The 19989-nt window shown below is 33.6% G+C and overlaps 2 protein-coding genes across 7 annotated transcripts; one reads left to right on the top strand and one right to left on the bottom strand.

Moving 5' to 3' along the window:
- Positions 1-1859: 1859 nt before the first annotated feature.
- On the top strand, positions 1860-6159 carry LOC144567775 (RNA-binding protein 1-like). 6 transcript variants are annotated; one of them, XM_078317950.1, is made up of 8 exons: positions 1860-2165; positions 2403-2513; positions 2759-2883; positions 3303-3483; positions 3739-3800; positions 3913-3994; positions 4919-5044; positions 5916-6159. In XM_078317950.1, the coding sequence occupies exons 1-7, from the start codon at positions 2030-2032 to the stop codon at positions 5017-5019; spliced, it is 798 nt and encodes a 265-aa protein (XP_078174076.1). In that variant the 5' UTR covers positions 1860-2029; the 3' UTR covers positions 5020-5044; positions 5916-6159. The 6 variants fall into 6 exon arrangements, with proteins under 6 accessions (XP_078174076.1, XP_078174079.1, XP_078174075.1 ...); XM_078317949.1 differs by having other exon boundaries at positions 1895-2165; positions 2403-2516; XM_078317948.1 differs by having other exon boundaries at positions 1930-2165; positions 2747-2883.
- A 9300-nt stretch (positions 6160-15459) lies between these two features.
- LOC144567010 (uncharacterized) lies at positions 15460-17722 on the bottom strand. Its single transcript, XM_078317030.1, has 2 exons — positions 16943-17722; positions 15460-16152 (listed from the first exon to the last, which is right to left on the bottom strand). The coding sequence occupies exons 1-2, from the start codon at positions 17609-17611 to the stop codon at positions 15757-15759; spliced, it is 1065 nt and encodes a 354-aa protein (XP_078173156.1). The 5' UTR covers positions 17612-17722; the 3' UTR covers positions 15460-15756.
- Between the last annotated feature and the right edge of the window lie 2267 nt (positions 17723-19989).

Genomic DNA, 19989 nt, shown 5'->3' with positions numbered 1-19989 from the left:
AAATTGATTTACTTTATGAGTAGTGCATTTACATATTAAATTTTAACTTTTCTACTTAATTTAGTATACAAAGTCAAGCAGTAAAAAAGAAAAAGGAGGTTTATAAGATAATTTTAATGTGTTAATTTTTCAATATTTTTTTACTGTTAGACTTAATACTATATAAACTAATTCGAAATTTATAAATTTGATACGTAAACACATAATTTGTGAAGTAAATCGGTTTCAATATAATAGATTTTAAGTTAAGCTTACAAATCAAGCACCAAATATTTTTATTGATAATAATAAATAAATCAAATTAAAAAAATTGACATTTGTTTCTAAATAATTTCAAAACGAATAATTCAGGAAAAACTCGGATCAATTCCGCTAGATTAAAAACAAACATTATAATGTTTAAATTATATTAAAATATTATAAATGTTTTATATATTCAAACTAACGTTTGGCTTTTCTTTTTCTTTTGTTTATCAATTCAAACTATGAATCTAAACTAGGAATAAATAACGGAATTTGAATGGAAGGACAATTCTGCTGCGGAATTGGTCCATATAATTTTGCTGGATAATTTAACTGAATTGGCAATTCAATTTTTCTTAATTATTCAGTGAAAATATCATATTTTGAATTTTTTCAGAAACTAATGCTATATTTTTTAATTTATTTATTTTAATGTTATTAATACAAATTTGGAAACCAGGCATCTCAGTGCGGGAAGAGATATACAAGAATCCATATCCTCTAAGATAACAAAATATTTCTGTTTTATTTTTAAACCGTACGATCAGAATCAAAACGAATTCATTCTGAAATAAAACGCACAGGTTCCTTTAATATTTGTGAGATTCTGTTTGAACAGTCTGGATCCAAACAAAAATATTGTGTTACCTTGAGTGATACGAATTCTAAATACAGTGAGCTGTCTCGTTGTCCGAAAATTGCAAGAAATCTTTTCGCAGCATATGGTTTCTACTCTTAATTTATTCTTCTGCTTTAATTTTGATTTTTGAGCGAAATTTTAATTATTCATTTTTTGAGAGAACAAAGACGCGTCATGGAAAAAAAAAGACAAGTAGTTCGTGGTTTGCAAAAAGAAGGAAAGGGGAGAGAGATGATGTATTTTGAAGATAAAGATAAAACTTTTATTTTTATTGTTGAGCGAGGCTATAATAATATGCATATTATGACTTGACTCGTTTGTGAATATATATATTAATTTTTAAAATTTAAATAATCAATTCAAATCTTTAAATATAATCTTCATATAAAGATATACTTAGAGATAAAATTTTACAATTTAATTTTTTTTAACTATATACTTAAATATAGATAGAATATCAGTACTTCCATATGATCTATAACTTTTAGATCTATAGATTTATACATATCTAAAAAGATAATAAAAGGAAACTTTGAATGTAAAATTTGGTCTACAAAATACATTTTTCATACGAAGATCGCGTTTAATTGATCGGATTGATTGTGTAAACTATGAAAATAGAGCTGAGGAATCACAACACAGCTCAATCTATAATATACATATTACCATTGCCTTACTCTTTTATATATTTTTATTAATATTAATATGTATTATTTATTTATTATATAAAAGTTGAAAATATTTATAAAGATTATAAATTTCAACAAGCAAACAGCTAATTTTTTTGATAAATAATTTCCTGCGTCCTAAAAAATTAATAAATGTATTTATAAATTTCTCCTAAAAACATTGATAAATTATTTTTAATAAATGTATTTTAACATATTACCATATTGTTTTTTCGGATTTCAATAAATGTATTTATTAATTTCTCCTAAAAATATTTCCTGCGTCCTAAAACCGACTACTGGTTCAATGACTCGCCAAATCTGCCGCCTGACAATTTGACAAGTCTCCATTTCCGATTTAGTTTCTGCACTTGTGAAAAGAGGGATATTTGGCGCATACGCAAGACTCCTCTCCTTTTCTCTGGTCGCGTGAAAATAAAACCCTAGCTCGGTTCCCCCACCCACTAGAAGGAGAAAAATGGCCGAAGGATACTGGAGGTACAGCGATCCTCGTGTGGCGCAGCCACCGCCTGTGTCAGGGTCGGTCGCGGCCGCCGCCGTCGCTCCGTCGTCTTCTTCCGCTCCTCTCAAGCGACCCCGCCCCGATTACGCTGGTTCGTCCGTTTCTCTTACCAAATTTCTTAATTCTACTATTAATCCGTTAGGATCGATCTCTTGCAACGAAATTTCTACGTTTCGTCTTAAGAAAGGGAAGATTTAGGTTCTCTCGGATAAAATTTTACATGCTGTTACAATGCCTAGTTTTTAATCTTTCATGTGAATGACACCCATCTTTTTTGTTAGATCTGATAGAAAATTAACATGCTATTTAATGAATCTGTCTTCTATAGGAGAAAAATTGCCAGACTGGAGGTACAGCGACCATCGGGCACCACCAGGGGCAGCGTCTATCCCTCCTCCTTCCTCTGATACTCTCAAGCGATCACGTGCTGCTGAATATGGTGGTTTGTTATTTAGAAGTTTTGTTTATTTGTTTGCTAAACTGAATTCTGTCTAATTATTTCTCTCCAGTTCCCAGTCCGTGCTGTCTGTGTCTGTGTTAAAATATCAGGGAACATGCTGAATTCTGTCTAGATTTATTCTATCTTTTACATATATTTGGACTCAATATTTGACTGAGTAAATTTGTTCTTTAAATATCTTACTTGTAGTACCTCGTGATAATTTTGGGTAGTTTTATTTACAGATGTGCCAGGTGGCCGAGACTTGCCCCCATATTACCCCTCCCGTGAAGAAGAGAGGCCTGGGTATCGTATTGTCAGAGACACGGAGCCAATTGGAGCTTCCTATGACCGTTACTTGCGCAATGGGGTATGAGTTACTAATATTGTTAGTTCCTTCTCTACAAAAGGATGACTCCTTGAGATTGGATCGTCCTCTTTTGAAAGGCATCCCAAAACTTCCTTTTATTCCCCAAATAACAAATTTTATCTACTTTTTGATGATCCTATTAGTGGAAGTACACACATTGTGGTCTTGGCTTTACCTCGTAGTTTGTGGAACCAAGTCAACAACAATAATTAATACGTTTAATCATGAGCACTAGGGCAGTATGCCCATTTCCATCTCAATTTCTCCTTAACAGCTGGATATTACCTGCAAAAGAAGCCTGTGAATTCAAATTTAGAAATATCTATAGTAAACAGCACCTATAATCTCGAATACTTTGTATGAATGAGAGTAATTTTTTACATAAAGATCTAAAATTGGATATGATTCTTAATGAATAGCTATCCAGCACGGCTGCTCCAGAACCGGCTAGGGCTGGAGGAATTGGTGGCTACCCCCTGGATGACCGGCGTGCTATTAGTGCAAGGCAGGAGGCTCCACCTCTCTCTCTCCCTCCTGATGCATCTAGCACCTTGTATGTGGAAGGCCTCCCTTCCAACTGTACTCGCCGGGAAGTTTCCCGTATCCTTTTCAACCTCTTTGAATTGTTGGTGCCTGTGGGGGTGTTTTGATGCAGTTCTTTTCTTCTATTTTTGGTTGTGTTGTGAGGGATGAGCGTTTGTGAGATTGTGTTCGACTTACTATTATCTTATTTCATCTGGGAATAAGAAAGTAGCAGGAATTACCAAACTTATATGAAGGGTCTCAAGTAATTTCTAATCTTAGCTTTGAACTTCTGTTCAAATTTGTTTGGTCTTGACTTTTTCCCTCGTATAGATATTTTCCGCCCTTTTGTGGGGTACCGTGAGGTGAGACTTGTCAACAAGGAGCCAAAGCACGTAAGTTGAATATCATGCAAGTTTTGCAACTTTATATTTTATTCACAATCACTATTATTCTTGACAAACTTTTTACTGAATTTTCAATCTCCTTATCTTCTCCTCTATGCAGAAAGAAGGCTCGACTCATATCCTCTGCTTTGTTGATTTCGCTAGTCCTGCACATGCTGCTGTTGCATTGGATGCTTTGCAAGGTAAGTTTTTACTTTGGGAAGCACTTGATCATGATTTTTCTTTGTTAGGCGCATAATTAATTTTGAATTCCCCTTAGACTACATACCTTAGTATTTCGTGTCGTTATCGCATTTGCCCAAAGATGGCATGCTGCTCAGTATATGTTCCATTTTAGTATGCACATTGTCTTCGGAGATCAAAGATTAACTATATTTGAATCTCATGACTTGAGAGGGAGGATTAGACGTTTGTGCTGAAACGCAGCTTGACCAAATTCAGATTCTAATAGTTCGCTAAAATCACAAATCGAAGCTTCGATCATATGGATCCCAAATCTTTCGTGAACCATTATAATTTCCAAAGTTAACACATATCAGTAGCAAGAGATAAAATCCACGCCGTGCTGTTCCTTTATACCGTAGTAAAAGCTATCCAAAGTGCTCCTGGACTCTATTACACCTTCCTAGACTCTATCATTGAAAGCAATTACAATCTGATGCCGAGTCAGTGTGCACTTTTTGGCCATGCAGGGGCTAATTTCTTGTTTCTACTCTTAATCTCTTTGCCATATAACTTGCCATTTTAAGATTCAAAGTTGGTTATTTTTTATGGATATGGATGGCTCTTTACTCGACACGACTTCTGTGTAGCGTTGCATTTCCCTGAACCCTCCGGATATGATTAAAAAAGATTATTATTAATTGTCATGTTGCAGTGTTAAATTTTTTAAGATCTTAATATGTTTTAACTGGTAATAATAATGGATTTAGAGGTGTATTCACAGTACTAAAACCAATTAAATACGCAGAAGTACGATCTGATACATGCCAAGTTTCATGCGAATATTTTATCTGTCCATATGCAATGAAATAGCTTAAGTGGTTCGTTTGTCCACAATGCGTTTCCAGTTTGTGCATAAATCGTCACTGCGATTACTTTTGCAGGTTATAGACTTGATGACCATGACCGTGACTCGTCTGTTTTGCGTCTCCAATTTGCCCGCAATCCTGGTTTGAGGTCTGGTGTGACCCGCAGTAGGCGCTAATTAATGCGGCAGTCTCGTCTATCAGGTGATTGCGAAACTTGAACAACGAATAAAACGTCCCAAGGATTGCCAAAACTTTATTATACTGTGACCAAATACCAGGTTCTATGTTTGTATTATCACTGGTTCAAGCCTTCCTCTGGTTTAGGTCGACTCCCTTCAATGTAAACCGGGCAGGTTGGTTACCTCAGCCCTCGTACCGTTTGTGCTTTTTTGTCCTGCTATGGACAGAGATGCAATATTGGGTCTGACCTGACCTGATTGTATGAGCACTATATTTCACCGGCTTTGTTTCGGTCTTATCACTTTATTTATCCAGAATTTTCAAGCGGTTTTGGTCTTATCTGAGTGGTAAACTGCCTTTATTTCTGCACCTCTTGTTATGCCTAAATCTTTTACAATTCTGATAATAAAAAGCTAAAATTCAAATAACACAACCATTAGATATGACCCATGTAATATTTGGCTATGTTTTAATAGGCATCAAGAGGTTTGTGAATCTCCATTGATGTGATGGTTTCTCTTGGTACCCACAATCTTCTATGTTGCCCATAGAGGAAGTGACATACACAGCATCCGTAGTTTTAATTTGTTGAATTTAAAGCTTTTAATTCTCAAACTTGTAAAGAGAGAAGGCAGTTAAACCCAACTATTCTATCTGCTTATTCACAAGTACATTATTGCTGGATAAATTAAGTAATACCCGGGTTGGTTGGGATTGGGTAAAAGTCAGATTGGTTCGACATTGCTAGAACTGATTGGAACCAACACTTGGCAAATCAGGTCTGTTCGGAATTGACATTCCTTGTTATTGTGTTTTGGCAATCCTTGAACGTAAACATACCGATATGCGTTTTCTAATAACCTAAAACGTTCTACTCGCGACTTTCTTGTAGGGACGACAGGGTGGTGAAGATGAAGCATGTCCTGCAAAAAGTCTTAATTCGTACTACCGATATGTATTTGGTATTTAGTAGATCTGTCTAAGCTATCGTTCGAACTGTTTTTTAACAGTGTATTTTCTACCTTGGGTCGTATGAAGTAATTTTATTGCATAGTTTGTATTATCTAGGGTCATTATATGTAAGCTAGTTGTTCAAATGTTCTTACATTAGAAGTTTGCAAATGACTGTTCTGGGAGATGATTTAGCCTCATGGTTATAAATCCGTTTGTCTTTATGCTTATTTATGGTCTTGTAGTTTTAACAGTAGCTGCTACATGCACTTTCATAGTCTATTATAGACATATATATAAAAATGCAATTTCAACAAGACCTTAACTATATTGTTATCTGATACATTGTCGCTACAAATATTATGTGAAGCGTTCATCAAAGAATCTATTGTTGATGATAATTCATCATGAACAACTAGAAAAGAAGAAAAGTACCTACAAGTGGATAAGGAAAGGTAAAGGGAGGATAAAACCTTCACCAAACTAAGCAGCCCATCAGTTTGTATACTTTTGGTTGATTGTCCTGAATTCCTTCATATTTATATGAAAAAGTGATCCTAATGAACTGAAAATTCATCAAGGATGTAAAGTTTAAAAAGCTTTCCATCCTATAATGGGTTCAGGAACTACAATTTCTTCAATGTCAAACCTCCGGTAGAACTTGAATCTTTAAGACCCATCCCCAAGTACATACTGTAAATGCTGCAATTTGATTATGGGAATCACCTCCTTTGTGTTGAAGTAATCACAATCTGTTTCAGCTTTTAGCTGGTATCTGTCTGTTGAATAAAAGGTGAGTTAGACAGGATAAAGCTGCTCACGTACTAATTGAAGAATAATGTCATTTTAGTTTAATCAAGTCCAAGATGACATTGTTTGCTTTTCATAGTTGCAGGCCGAATGATTGTTATTAATCTGCAAAATTTTGTTTCTAACATTTGATGGTTTATTTTTAGAGGATGGTTTATGAGGTAAGGATATTCAGTGTTAGGAAAGTGCAAGATTATATGATATTTAGTTAGGAAAATGCAAAATTATATGATATTTAACTTGCAGATAGCGACAAACTTTGTACTTACACTTTTTATACTAACTGTATGCTATTCAATGCTATATGCAAGTATGTTGCTAATTGAATGCTTTTACGTTAAGTTTCTTGTTACCTTAATTTGCATGGAATTTGTTTGTAAATTCACGCCCTTTTGTTGCAATAGAAGCACATCCATGCAAGCCATTCATATTGTAGATTTGAACAGGCGTTTTTGTTTTTTGCTTTTTGTGGAAAAGTAGTGCACCACTTTCCATACGTAACAAAATTACTATAAAGATTACATAGTACAATACTAAGTATTGCACAATATTTTTTTGTTCAGCTAGCTGGAATGATGGTAAGGTGGAGCAAACACATCAAGCACCCCCTCCCGTTTTGAAATGAAATTAAAACAGTTACTATAACCTAACAGGCAAATGACAGATTAGATTCACCTGAAATAAAGCCATACGATAGACATCTCTCCTAGATGTAAACAGTATTCGAAGCTTAAAAATACAACTGGAAACACAAGTCTCCTTTTTTGGTGATAGGCTGATAGCCGACTCTAAAATTAAAAGACGAATAGTGTTGTATTCCATCATGATTCTAGGTTTTATATATCAGGTGACTTCAGATTCAAATCTACTCTTTTTCTTAAGAAAAGAAGCATCCTTCTATTCCTCCATCCGAGCAGTTTAAAATTGATTATACGGCTTTAATTACTTTTTTTTTTTTATGTTAATATAATATATTAAAACAAATTAGATGTAATAGAAGCCGTACAATCGATTTTGAACGGCTCGGATGGAAGGATAGGAGGGTGAATCCAAGTGACTTCATGATTAAGGTGGTCTTGGAGTGTTGAAAAAAATAATATACATGTACATCAAAAAGACTTAAAAATTCTGAAATATTATGGGACCTATTTACATAAACAATGACAGTCAAATAATGCTTAGGTTTCTATTTTTAGAGATGAAGCAAAATATCGGGGGAATTGATATATTAATCTACTTTTGAAAAAGTTCAAACAAAATACATTATCTATAAATTGTTTGACAAAATAATATTGTGGGCCCATATGTCCCTTCCCTCTACTTCTCTCCTATTTACTCTAGTTTTTATTCAACTCCTAAGCATATTTATTACCATCTCTATCATATATTCAATATCATAAATCTCATTTCCAAACAGATGTTTTTGAGAAATAAATATTCCTTACCTATACAGTTTAATATTGCCATATATAATTTTCTAAATGGAGCATAAATATTGAATAAAATATTCCTTACATTATCATTTTGAAAAATATATATGAATAAATTATAGACGCTTTTTTTTTCTTTATATCTAAATTAGTTGTGTATTAATTTTCCATGCAACTTCATATTATTTGATATTCGATTAAATGCCATTACATATGAACCGTTGTATTTTGTTAAAAAAAAATATAAATTTCATGTTCTTTTGGGGAAAAAAATTTGATAAATTTCATGTTATTTGATTAAAGATGAACCTTGTTAAATTTCATTACTCTTTCTTGCATATTATGTTTATAAAGTATAGAATAATTTTTACATAGTGGATTTTAAACATACATGAAAAAAAATCACAAACAATATACATGATCCTTACCAATGATAAATAACATATGAAATGACATCTAATTGATTGCAGTCAATAATATAGTCTCTTTACTACATATTTTTCAAGTATTTAATTAATATATTAGTAACACAACATCAAAAGACTAACACAACATAAAAAAGCTAACAAAATATGCTTAACTTTTATAGTTCATTCAACTCTATCTTTCACATATATAAATAAAAATTTACTAAAAACGGTACCAACAAAATAAAAGAGTACAAATACATAAAATGTCGCTATAAATTGTAAATCATAAATTTAAACTACTTTTGTAACCCGCTATCTTCGCATCAAGCTTTCAAAATTCCTGTAATAAAAAAGAGCATATATAAAGTAATAAAATAAGGAAGCGTCTAATTGCCCACAGCCTTTTGTCCACCATTTGTCAACAACTTTGACTTGCGCGAATACTGTAAAATTACTTTTACATGTTGTATAATTATACAATATATCACATAAAATATATCAGTTAATCACAAAACATCCAGCAACTATTTGAAGTGGTCCCATGATAGTTAGAAAAAGATTGCAACTTGCGCAACATGACAAAATAAATGTACTTTCAAATTGTACTTTCGGAAATTATAGTTATTGGCAGTTAGAGTTAGTTATTAGCAGTTATTAGCGATTATTGGCAGTTAGAGTTAATTATTAGCTTCCGCACTGGGTTGAATCTTGTATACTGTAAAATTGAATCTTGTATACAGTAAAATTTTCAATTGAATTTTGTATACTATAAAATTGAATCTTCTACACAGTAAAATTTACAATTGAATCTTGTATACTGTAAAATTGAATCAGCGGAACTGTAAAATTGAATATTGTATACAGTAGAATTTTCAATTGAATCTTATATACAGTAGAATTTTCAATTGAATCTTGTATATTGTAAAATACTGTAAAATTGAATCTTGTATACTGTAAAATTTTCAAATAATACTGTAAATTTTCAATTGATTCTTGCATACTGTAAAATTTCTAAAACTAAACCATAAAATAATAGCATCTATATTGTAAGATCAAATGTAACAAATGCTACATTTCAGTTTAAACTACAACCTACAAAGAATCATGTATACTGTAAAATTTCAAAATATAAACCATAAAATAATACCATGTATATTCTAAAATTGGTAAATCTATACATACATCCATCATCACACAAAAAATCTGTTCACCACAAAACAACATATGTTCACCACAAACAACATTTGTTCAACACAAGATAAAAATATTCACCGCAACATTCAGAATAGCATAATGGCAACAAAAAAACTATGGACAAATAAATTTTACATTAAAAACCTCCTGTGTTCATTGTTCGGATGAGTAAGAAGCCTCATCACAAGAACAACACATTCTTTTGAGACGTTATCCTGCATAATAATAAAATAAACAATGAAACAAATTCGATTTATAACAAATAAGAATTACAAAATAATATTACAAGTTATTTACCTGACTGAAAATTATAGGAGTGCCTGTAATATGAAAACATTTCAATATGCACCAATACTGTAAAATTCATCATTCAATGCTGTAACTTAAATAACAAATCCTACAAAAAATGTACTTCACATTTTCAAACATCCAGAAACTTTCATAACAGTTCGATATCCTGTAAAATGAGACATATATATTTTAATTCATATATACATGTACTGTAAAAAACAGAGAATACAAAATCATACGAAATTACAACATACGACTAATATTCAGATAAAAATTCAGTCAAAATGATAAATCCGTTACTGCATACAATAAAAAAAAATTCAACAGAAAAACTGTAAAAATGACAAGATGAATATTGTAAAATTAACGGGGCAATACTGTAAAATTAATAGATCAATACTCCATATCGCCTCTCTATCATCTCTTTCCTCCATATTTCATTTGAAATGCTAGATCTTTTACTGCATACAACAAAAACAACAAATTCAATAGAAATAACTTACTAGATTTGAATTTTGTCGTGCTCTTCAACAAAAACAACTTCTATTCGATCGCGCTCCACGATTGAAGGTTCCATTGCGATCATGTATAAAAAATGAGATCGAGTAAGTAATCTCAATTAAAATCGACATTGCAAAGGAAAAATGAATCAGAAATAACCTACTGATTTCACATCACTACTTCTCGACTAGAGAATCTCCTTACTTTTATACATCTTTCTACTGATGATCAAAGCTTCCCCTTAGAAAAGAATCGAAGACGCTGCCGAAGCACTACTCGTCCTGGTAGCGACGGAATCCAAAGCAACCTTTATGATTGGAGGAAGAAAAGAGGTCGGTGTTAAGTACTGGAACAAAAGAGGTGTTATAAACTTAGAAAAGAGGTGAACTCACGCCAACTTACCAAATGAGCTCTAAACCCTAGCTAGCTAAATCCGATCAACTTTCGCGAAAAGCGAGATTTCCTAGTTTGGAACTTGGAACGAAAAACGAGATTTCCACATATCACATATGTATCATTACACGAAAAGAAAAGAGGTGTAATGGGAGAGCGAAAGATAGGAGAAGGAAGGAGAGCGAGTATGATACGGAGCAAATCTGATCGGATTTGAAAATTTGGGAAATGAATTTCTAAAAAAGGAAGGTTCTGTGAAGGTTGACCTGTTTAAATAGGAAGACGAGACCATTTGAAGGTGGGGACCGAAGATAGTTGAAGGTAGTTGAACGGAAGTCGGATAAGACTGTGGACAAATGGTGGACAAAACTTGATGGACAAGAACCTTTTCTTATAAAATAAAGTGAGCTTCATATTAGAAAAAAATCAAGTGGTAATTAGTAAACTTTTAATGACCAAGAAATCTCACATTAGAATGAAGTTATTGTTAAACATATTTCAATTTTCAATCATAAACAACATCTCAAGTTGTCGCACCTGCATATTATATATATTTGTTAGAAAAATAATAATTAATATTTGAGACAAATATAATGGCAAACACATACATTACCTTTAGTTTTGCAAAGTTGGGGACATTTTTTTTATAATGGCCAAGCTCACTGCAATGCGAGCATTTATGCTTTGTTGCACCAGTTGTTTCTCTCATATATATCCATTGAATTACATATATGAGTTGACTTCTAATGACTCTTTTTATTCCTAAGTGCAGTAGAGAGTACAATTGGCATTGTGTCCCAATGTATGGTAGCTTATCCCTATATATATATATATATATAGAGAGAGAGAGAGAGAGAGAGAGACTAATGTGCATTCAAATGTATATGGGTCGAAATATATACGGTCCAAATTCGACTTTTCAAAATTCAAACGGTCAATTCGAACCATTCATCTTGTTCTCCATATTAATTGTTGATCCAACGGTGGCTGCTAATTTTACTGTTTTGTTAAGCCACCGTTGGATCAATAATTTTGTAAAATACTTAATAAATAGTAAAAAAATTCTAAAAAAAATGTAAAATTTGGTCTCCAAGCACATATTAATATGGAGAACAAGATGAACGGTTCGGATTGACCGTTTGAATTTTGAAAAGTCGAATTTGGACAGTATATATTTCGACCCATATACATTTGAATGCACATTAATCACTCTCTCTCTATATATATATATATGGAGGCTAGCCCCAAATACAGGCATATATAATTAAATATATATAAACAAATCACCAATGATCCAAAGTAATAACAGATGACAAACTAGGACATGCAAACGCCAACTCAAACACAATAGATGGTGTAATACACTTTTGCTAACGGCTGATAACACCTAGAGATGATGGTGTTTCTATATTAACGACTTATTTAAAGATCGAAAACTATTATTCCTATCTGTCCCTAATTTCCAACCGATCGTGTTGGAGCTTAACGCCATCCGTTCAAACCGATGGCGTATGGGTACACATTTCCTATCGGGGCGATATACAACGGTTCAGAACCCAATGGCAGAAAGCAATTTCAACTGATAGCTGTTGTTCGTACAATAATCTTTTACGTCTATTTGACTAATTTGCAAAAACATACAATTATTGAATTTTACGATTTATTCTACTTTGAGATTATGTAGGTTCAAGAAGAATTGGAATTGCAATGTAGAATACTTGGACTGAAGAAATCATGAAGATATTCGTCAAGAATGTAAATTGTTCAAGAAGAATTGGAATTGCAATGTAGAATGGTTGGACTGAAGAAATCATGAAGATATTCGTCAAGAATGTAAATTGTAATATTTAATAATTAGTAAAGCATGTTTGAGGCTGTTTTTACAGAGCCAAACGTTATGTAACGTTTGTAAAACATTATAACGTTTTACTCCTGTCAAAAATATTAAGTAAGAGCTTGATCAAACTCAGAGAAAACAAAACGTTATAACGTTTTAAGGATGTTAAAGGACTACGAAATCCAGTTGTACAAATCCTCTAAAACATTATAACGCTTTGCAAAACCATTGTAACGTTTTAAGGATGTTAGGGGACTATTAAATCCAGTTGTACAAGAGTCCTAAAACGTTATAACATTTTCACAAAACGTTGTAACGTTTTAATTAAATTTGATCTTCAAAAATCCTGTTTTTGATCAAGATTTTACAGAGCAAAACGTTATGTAACGTTTTATAAACGTTGTAACGTTTTGGAGCATTTAAGCTGAGCTGTCAGTCAATTTGAAAACCTAAAAATCGCAAAAGGAAAACATTGTAACGTTTTAGCTTAATTAGCTCATTTTTGAGCTAACTCTATAAATAGGTGATTGAGATTTCTTCCTAGATCATCTCAGCCGACCCTAATTTTCTAAAAAATGATTTTCTGAGAGCTTAGCCTACTCCATTGTTGTGAGAGCTTAAAACTTCAAAATCCCTCAAACAACCTCAAACACACTTCACTAATCTCAAATTAGATTAGGTTAGAGTGATCTATTGAGTGTTTCTCTTGAGTAGTTTGAATTAAGAGACCCTGTTCTCATCTCTTTGAGTTGGCCGTTTGACTTTCCGTTTGGTGTGTAAGGGCTCAACGGTTCACAAGTTGTAATCCTTTCGTATTGGGTAATAGAAAGGCGCACCACTCAAGGTTGCGAAGCCCCGGAAACGTAGGCCTTTGTTTTGCCGAACTCCGTTAACATCCCGCGTGTCAAATTTATCTAAACTCATCTATTTACTTTCAATTGCAATTTAATTTCAGTTTTTGTTCAATTAGAAGTGCACTTAGTATAACAATAGCAAAGTGTTTTTCTCTAGTAGTGAAGGCACGTCACAAGTAATTATTAATGACTTATCAGGAAAGAAGATTAATCTCAAGAGAGAGATGAGACAAGGTGATCCGTCGTCCCATTTTTGTTTATTATTTTCATGGATTTTATCTCGAGGTGGTTTAAAAAATTGGTAAATAATGGGGTGATAAGGCTGCCATATCATGGAATGAAGTCGTGTCTATTGTATGCTGACGATGCATTGTTCTTTGTAAAACCGTAGATTCAACAACTGCAGATACTTGCAATTGCTTTTGCGGCCTTCAAAAATATCTCGTGTCTTCAAGTAAGCTTACAGAAATCAGAACTGTTGCTCACACAAAACTTAAAAACAGAAGGACAGGTTTTGGCACAAACGATTGGATGTTGACTGGGTAGCTTATCATTCACATATCTAGGTCTTCCTCTATCCTACAAATCATTAAATAAACAAGCATTTATTCCTCTAATAAACATACTTCAGAGAAGATTAGCGGGATGGTCAGCAAAGCAGTTGCCAATTGCCGGAAGATTGGTGCTTCTTAACAATGTGCTCGATCTTCTTAACTCATACTTCTTCAATAAAACTCTGAAGGTTGTATATTCCAAGTTTAACATATCAATGATAAGAGTGTCACGAGATGGTTATATCATAAGCTTTTGGATGGAGAACTAGGGATTAGGATTATTATGCCAAGATTATCCAAACCTATATACATATGCGTTGGATAATGAAGCAAAACTGCAAGAAGTTTTAAATTCGGGTTCTTTTCAAAATTGCTGCATACATAACCTTTCAGAGGAAGCAACAAGTGAAATGATAAACTTAGAGAATGAAATCACTACATCAGTGGTGCAATTATCCCAAACAGAAGATGGAATTAAATGGAGATGGACGGAAGCAAAATTTTTACGGTGAAATCAGCATATCAAGCGATAATGAATAGATCGAGTAAAATGGAAACAGTCAACAAAATATGAAAATTGAAGGCACCTCCAAGGTTCAAGGTTTTTGCATGGTTACTGTCTTTTAATAAAATACTGACGGTCGATAATTTAAATAGACGGGGATGGAGTCTCACTAACAGATGTATCATGTGCAAGGTACAATCTGAATTGGTTTCACATTTATTCAGTGAATGTGTGCCAACAAAGTTATTATACATGCTAATAGAATCAAGGATGAAGGCTAAAATACTAGGAGGAATATCATATGGGAATGAAAACACTATAGTAAGCCTAAATGAATCAAAATTTAGCAAGAAAGAAAGATCCATCTTATTAATTACAAAATTTGTAATATGGAGGGAATGCTGCAGCATAACTTTTAGAGAAGAAAATTGCAATTTACTGGAACTCGCCCAACAAGTAAAAGCACAATAGAGATATAGTTCATTAACAGGAGCTCGGCAAGAATAAATTAGCTTATTTTAGTTACTGTGCGTACTTAAATTTTTAGTTTTTTTTAATTATTTTTTTATTAATTTTCTTTAATCTGCTTTCTTTATTTTCTTTTCATTTGCTTTACTGTGCGCACGCATATAAGCAGCTACAATTTCTGATTTGTGTTTGTGGTTGACCTTTTGTTTATTTACGGATTTTCTGGGTTTCTATAGTATGGTGATCAAATATTCTTTAGTTGATTATATAGAGAGTGAAAATCAGATTTGCTCTTCCCCAATTCTCCCTAATCCCTTATTACATAAATTTGAACATCCATCATATCATTATTGCAACATTTCATAAATAAGTTCTCCATGGTCCTCAGTAAAGTCTTTCGCACTGGGTAATTATTTCCATCTCTGAGGAACAAAGTTAACTACTCTTTCCCACATCTTTGAGCCATCCAAACTAAGCAATTTCTTGTCTGACATAAACTCTTATGTCATACGACTACACTCTGAACTAAAAATTCTCACTCACTCCAATAGCCATCAGCTTCTTTCCCCTCACCTTCTTCTGCTGCATTTTCCATGCCTATGCTTCGAAACCGCTTCACATCCTCTACTGCTGCCTTCATGAACATTGCTACATCTACGGCCCCTGACACCATGTGGTACCCCCTCTGCTTCAGCATCTCAGGAGGGTCTTTTGGCATTGCAAATCCACCCAAGTACACCGATCGGCCTTCTGGTTTTACATCTAATATCCTCCTTTCAGCTTCTTTTAGCATTTCCTTAACCTTCTTGTGGCCGGGGTCCCACAAGTACCCCATGCTGGCACTCAAGTCTAGTGGTCCTGTTTGAATTGCATCCACTCCATCCACAGATGCAATGGCCTCAATTTCCTTTATGCCCGTAATTGTTTCCACCTGTTATGAAACTGAGTTAAGTAACATAGTTCGTTTGTGGTACCAATTACATATAGTTCCTGAAACAATTTTAAACATTATTATTATTTATTTTATCTTTTTGGAGGGGGGGAGGGGTGGTAATTAGGGCAACAGGCCAATTGAAGCAATTCAGAAGAAGATTAGCAATGTTCTATGTATTCTTGACATGAAAGTCAAAACTTTGGTAAACATGGTATATGCTGTCAAGTAGCTTATTTTTTTTTTCTTCTTCTCATTCTATTTTATTATTTTTGAAAAAAGGAGAATAAAGGCCCCTGTTTACATATAAATTCAGAAAAAAAGTCTTACAATCATCATCCCGTAAACTACTTAACAGACCCAATATAAACCCCATATAGACTCGAGGCCTCATTATTAACAATATTTTCTGATTTTGAAAGAGAGCCTCTCTGGCATCTCTGAGAGAAAAAGCCAAAGAAAACAATTTTCTTTAGCAATGTCAGAATAAGTAGTCTGCCATAACACAAGCATGTAGGTCTAATTGTTCAGCAACAAGGTTTAGAATCATGCTTATGTCGATTTGAAATTTATTTTCAAAAGAATACAATCGGAATCAACAAAACTACACAAAGGGCACATAAAATCAGTATGATGGTCAATTTGATAACCACATGTATTTAAAGCTTCTGACCCGTACAAAGTTATAGGTATTTTGTTCATGCCACCTTTGTGACACTTGACCAAGACTGTTCTTACTTTTAATACTCTTTGATGTAGAAATTAGTAATCCAAGAAGTTTCATAAAGACCTGGCACATGATAAGAAGTTCCTCCTCGCACCGAGAGACATAGGCATCATCCAATCCGTATGCAGATGCTCTTACAATAGTATGAGCAGTCCCACGCACGCCACGTGGCGGGAACCGACAGTATGACACTGCCATCTCGGCAGCACTCACGCTCTCAATTGAGGGAAACATGATTCCCTGAGGCCCGAGATCCAATGCCTTCTTGGCCCAAGCTGCGGATACCTCTGGCACACGAAGAATGACAGGCGTGTGAGTAGATGCAAGTACTCTGAGGCATTGCAACGCTTCAGAGATGCCACCTGGCCCGTGCTCCAAGTCTACTACAACATAGTCATAGCCGGCTAGGCCGGCAATCTCGGCTAGTGTGGGGGAGAAGGAGAGGAGGAAGATGCCATAGAGGGTTTCACCTGAGGCTAGACGGGATTTGAGGGAGGGACAATGCGGGTTTAAGAGAGATATATCTAGATCTGAAGAGATGGCCTTGAGCTGGGGTTTGGAGCGGGGATGGAGGGGTTGGGAGGAGAGATGGAGCGGGGATTCGAAGGGTTGAGATTTGAGGCGAAGAAAAGAGCGAGGAGGTTGGTTTTGTGGCCTGGGGATGGAACTGGAGGAGGAGAGAAGGGAGAGGTGGGTGGTGGTACGGAGGGAGGCGGAAGAAGCGGCCGCCATGACTGGCGATCGGGAATATGGTGGGGCTGAGAGTAGAGAGTAGAGAGCGAAAGCGAACCTAAATTAAATTTGATGATCTATTTGATCGTGAAAGCAACGTCGGCGAGAGGCTTTTCAGTCGTTGACTCGTTTCACACACTACTGTTGTAACTTGTAAATAATGGGTACGCGCGTCGAACGGACGGTTAATCACATAGTATGTGTGATTAATTGAAATTATACCGATAACTAATTATTTTTTTTAAAATTATGAGTATATATTTATAATTTATTAAATATATTATTTAATTCATCAAACTTATTAAATAAATATAATTTTATTATTTTAACATAATACTACTACATTTATTTTTTCTTGACAATACATATCCACTTTATATGTGTAAGTAATATATTTATTTAATTAAAAATAATCTCGAAATTTAAGCCTTTTCAAATATTAATAACACATTATTTGAAAAAAAATAAAATATTTTAACATAAAATTATTAAATTTAGTTTATGATAATAATTTAATTTCATAGATGGACATGTTGTACTAATTGAATAAATTATATCAGTAAGAAAGAAAAATATATGGTATATCAATAATAGAAGAATTAATCGATTTCAATGTAAGTAAGAAAAAAAAACATATACAAAAAGATAATAGATGTATATCCAAGTACAAATAAAGCTACAATATAAGATTTTATAAAACTTATTATCACACACAGTCATAGAAAAAAAAAATATTCATTGAACTAAATCAAAATAATCGAGAATAATTGGCTGATTAATCAGAAAAATTCGCAAACAAACTTCTACAATTATGTTAAAATAATTGGCTGATTCTAATCAAAGCAAAATATTGCAATTCGTACCCTAATCAATAACAAAACAACTACATATCCAACATCATTATTACATTTTCAACATTACCCATAATCAAAGCAAAACGTACCATGATCTTAAAAGCAAAAGAAAACATGATATCTCCTCCAACTACATACCAAGCAAAAAATAAGCTCCACATTCTCTACATATCCAACAAGTCCGCATCTAAGTCGGTTCCACACATCGCTGCTATGTCCATATCCTTTGCGATAGCCATTGTACCTATCACTAGAATTATATCGATCCTTCACACGTAAGAATGAGAGCAAGTTTAAAATATAAATTGTCCCCCTACTCTTACATCAAAACGAAGCTAATACAATTATGTTAGCGGCTATACTATACTTATCAGTTTATATGGTACATTATTAAAACATACTCTATTTCTTTAATTCCAAATCAATCACAATATATATAGCCCCTCAATATTAATTTTATTAAAGGTCTATCTTTGAGAGGTATATTATATATGCGTCTAGCATCTATATATCATTTATAATTTCACAATAAAAAAATCCATTAAATTGAGCAATGCAATTCCAATCCTGTAAAACAAAAAGACAAGTCACAAATATATGATTCACAGATTCATCATTGTCACAAAAACTGCATGTATTTTCTCCCTACCAACCTCTTTTAATTAGATTATCCTTAGTCAAAATTATGTTGTCTAACCATAGAATTTTTTTTTTAATTTTGAAAGATAATTTTGATTCCCACAAGTTGGTAAACTCACTATTGGATATATCTCCATACTCAAGCCACTCATAAAAGAAATGTACAGAAAAAATACCTTTAATAGCCCATCTCCATATCACATAATTAATTGTTTCCATTCCACTAAATATATTCCTATCAATTGCCTACTAAAATAATGTTTAAGTTTGTAAATGAAAACCCCTCTGCTACGGTTATGTTTGAGTTATAAGCAATAAAAAAATAACTTGGGACAACTACATTCAAGCGCACAATCTTATGCCCACATATCTAACTAAATAAAGTTGAACACTCATTACCTACTACTTTAACTAACATCTGGTGTGTTTGGATGAATCAAGGAATAGCTCAGAATAGCAACTATTTTTGGATTCAGAATAGCTGCTAATCCAACATTTTATAGGAATAGCGGAATAGCAGCGAATCCGAGCTATTTCTTTGTTGAGAATAGCGTTTTTTTTTTCATCCAAACGTGCTGTGTTGAGAATAGCTCATTAAGAATAGCAGCTATTTCTGAATTAGCGCTATTCATGTGTCATCCAAACGTACCATGTAGCTTTCAAAAAAAAGAAAAAAAAGAAAAGAAATTTGCGAGTTTTCGTCAACCCCGTACATAAACAAAAGCCTAATTGAAATTAATAGAGCATTAATTTGTTAGAAGGCCCTCATTGTTTGGGCTGACACAGACAAAACATGGGCTACCCAGAATTCACCCAGAGAATGAAGTTGCGTAGGCATTACTCAAAAAGTCTCGAAGTGCAAGTGTGCAATTCACAGTGAAATTC

Source organism: Carex rostrata, chromosome 16 (genome assembly GCF_964058835.1).
Source record: "Carex rostrata chromosome 16, lpCarRost1.2, whole genome shotgun sequence".
NCBI classification, from domain to species: domain Eukaryota; kingdom Viridiplantae; phylum Streptophyta; class Magnoliopsida; order Poales; family Cyperaceae; genus Carex; species Carex rostrata.
The sequence above is the reverse complement of the archived record's forward strand: the minus strand, read 5'-3'. Positions and strand labels throughout refer to the sequence as shown.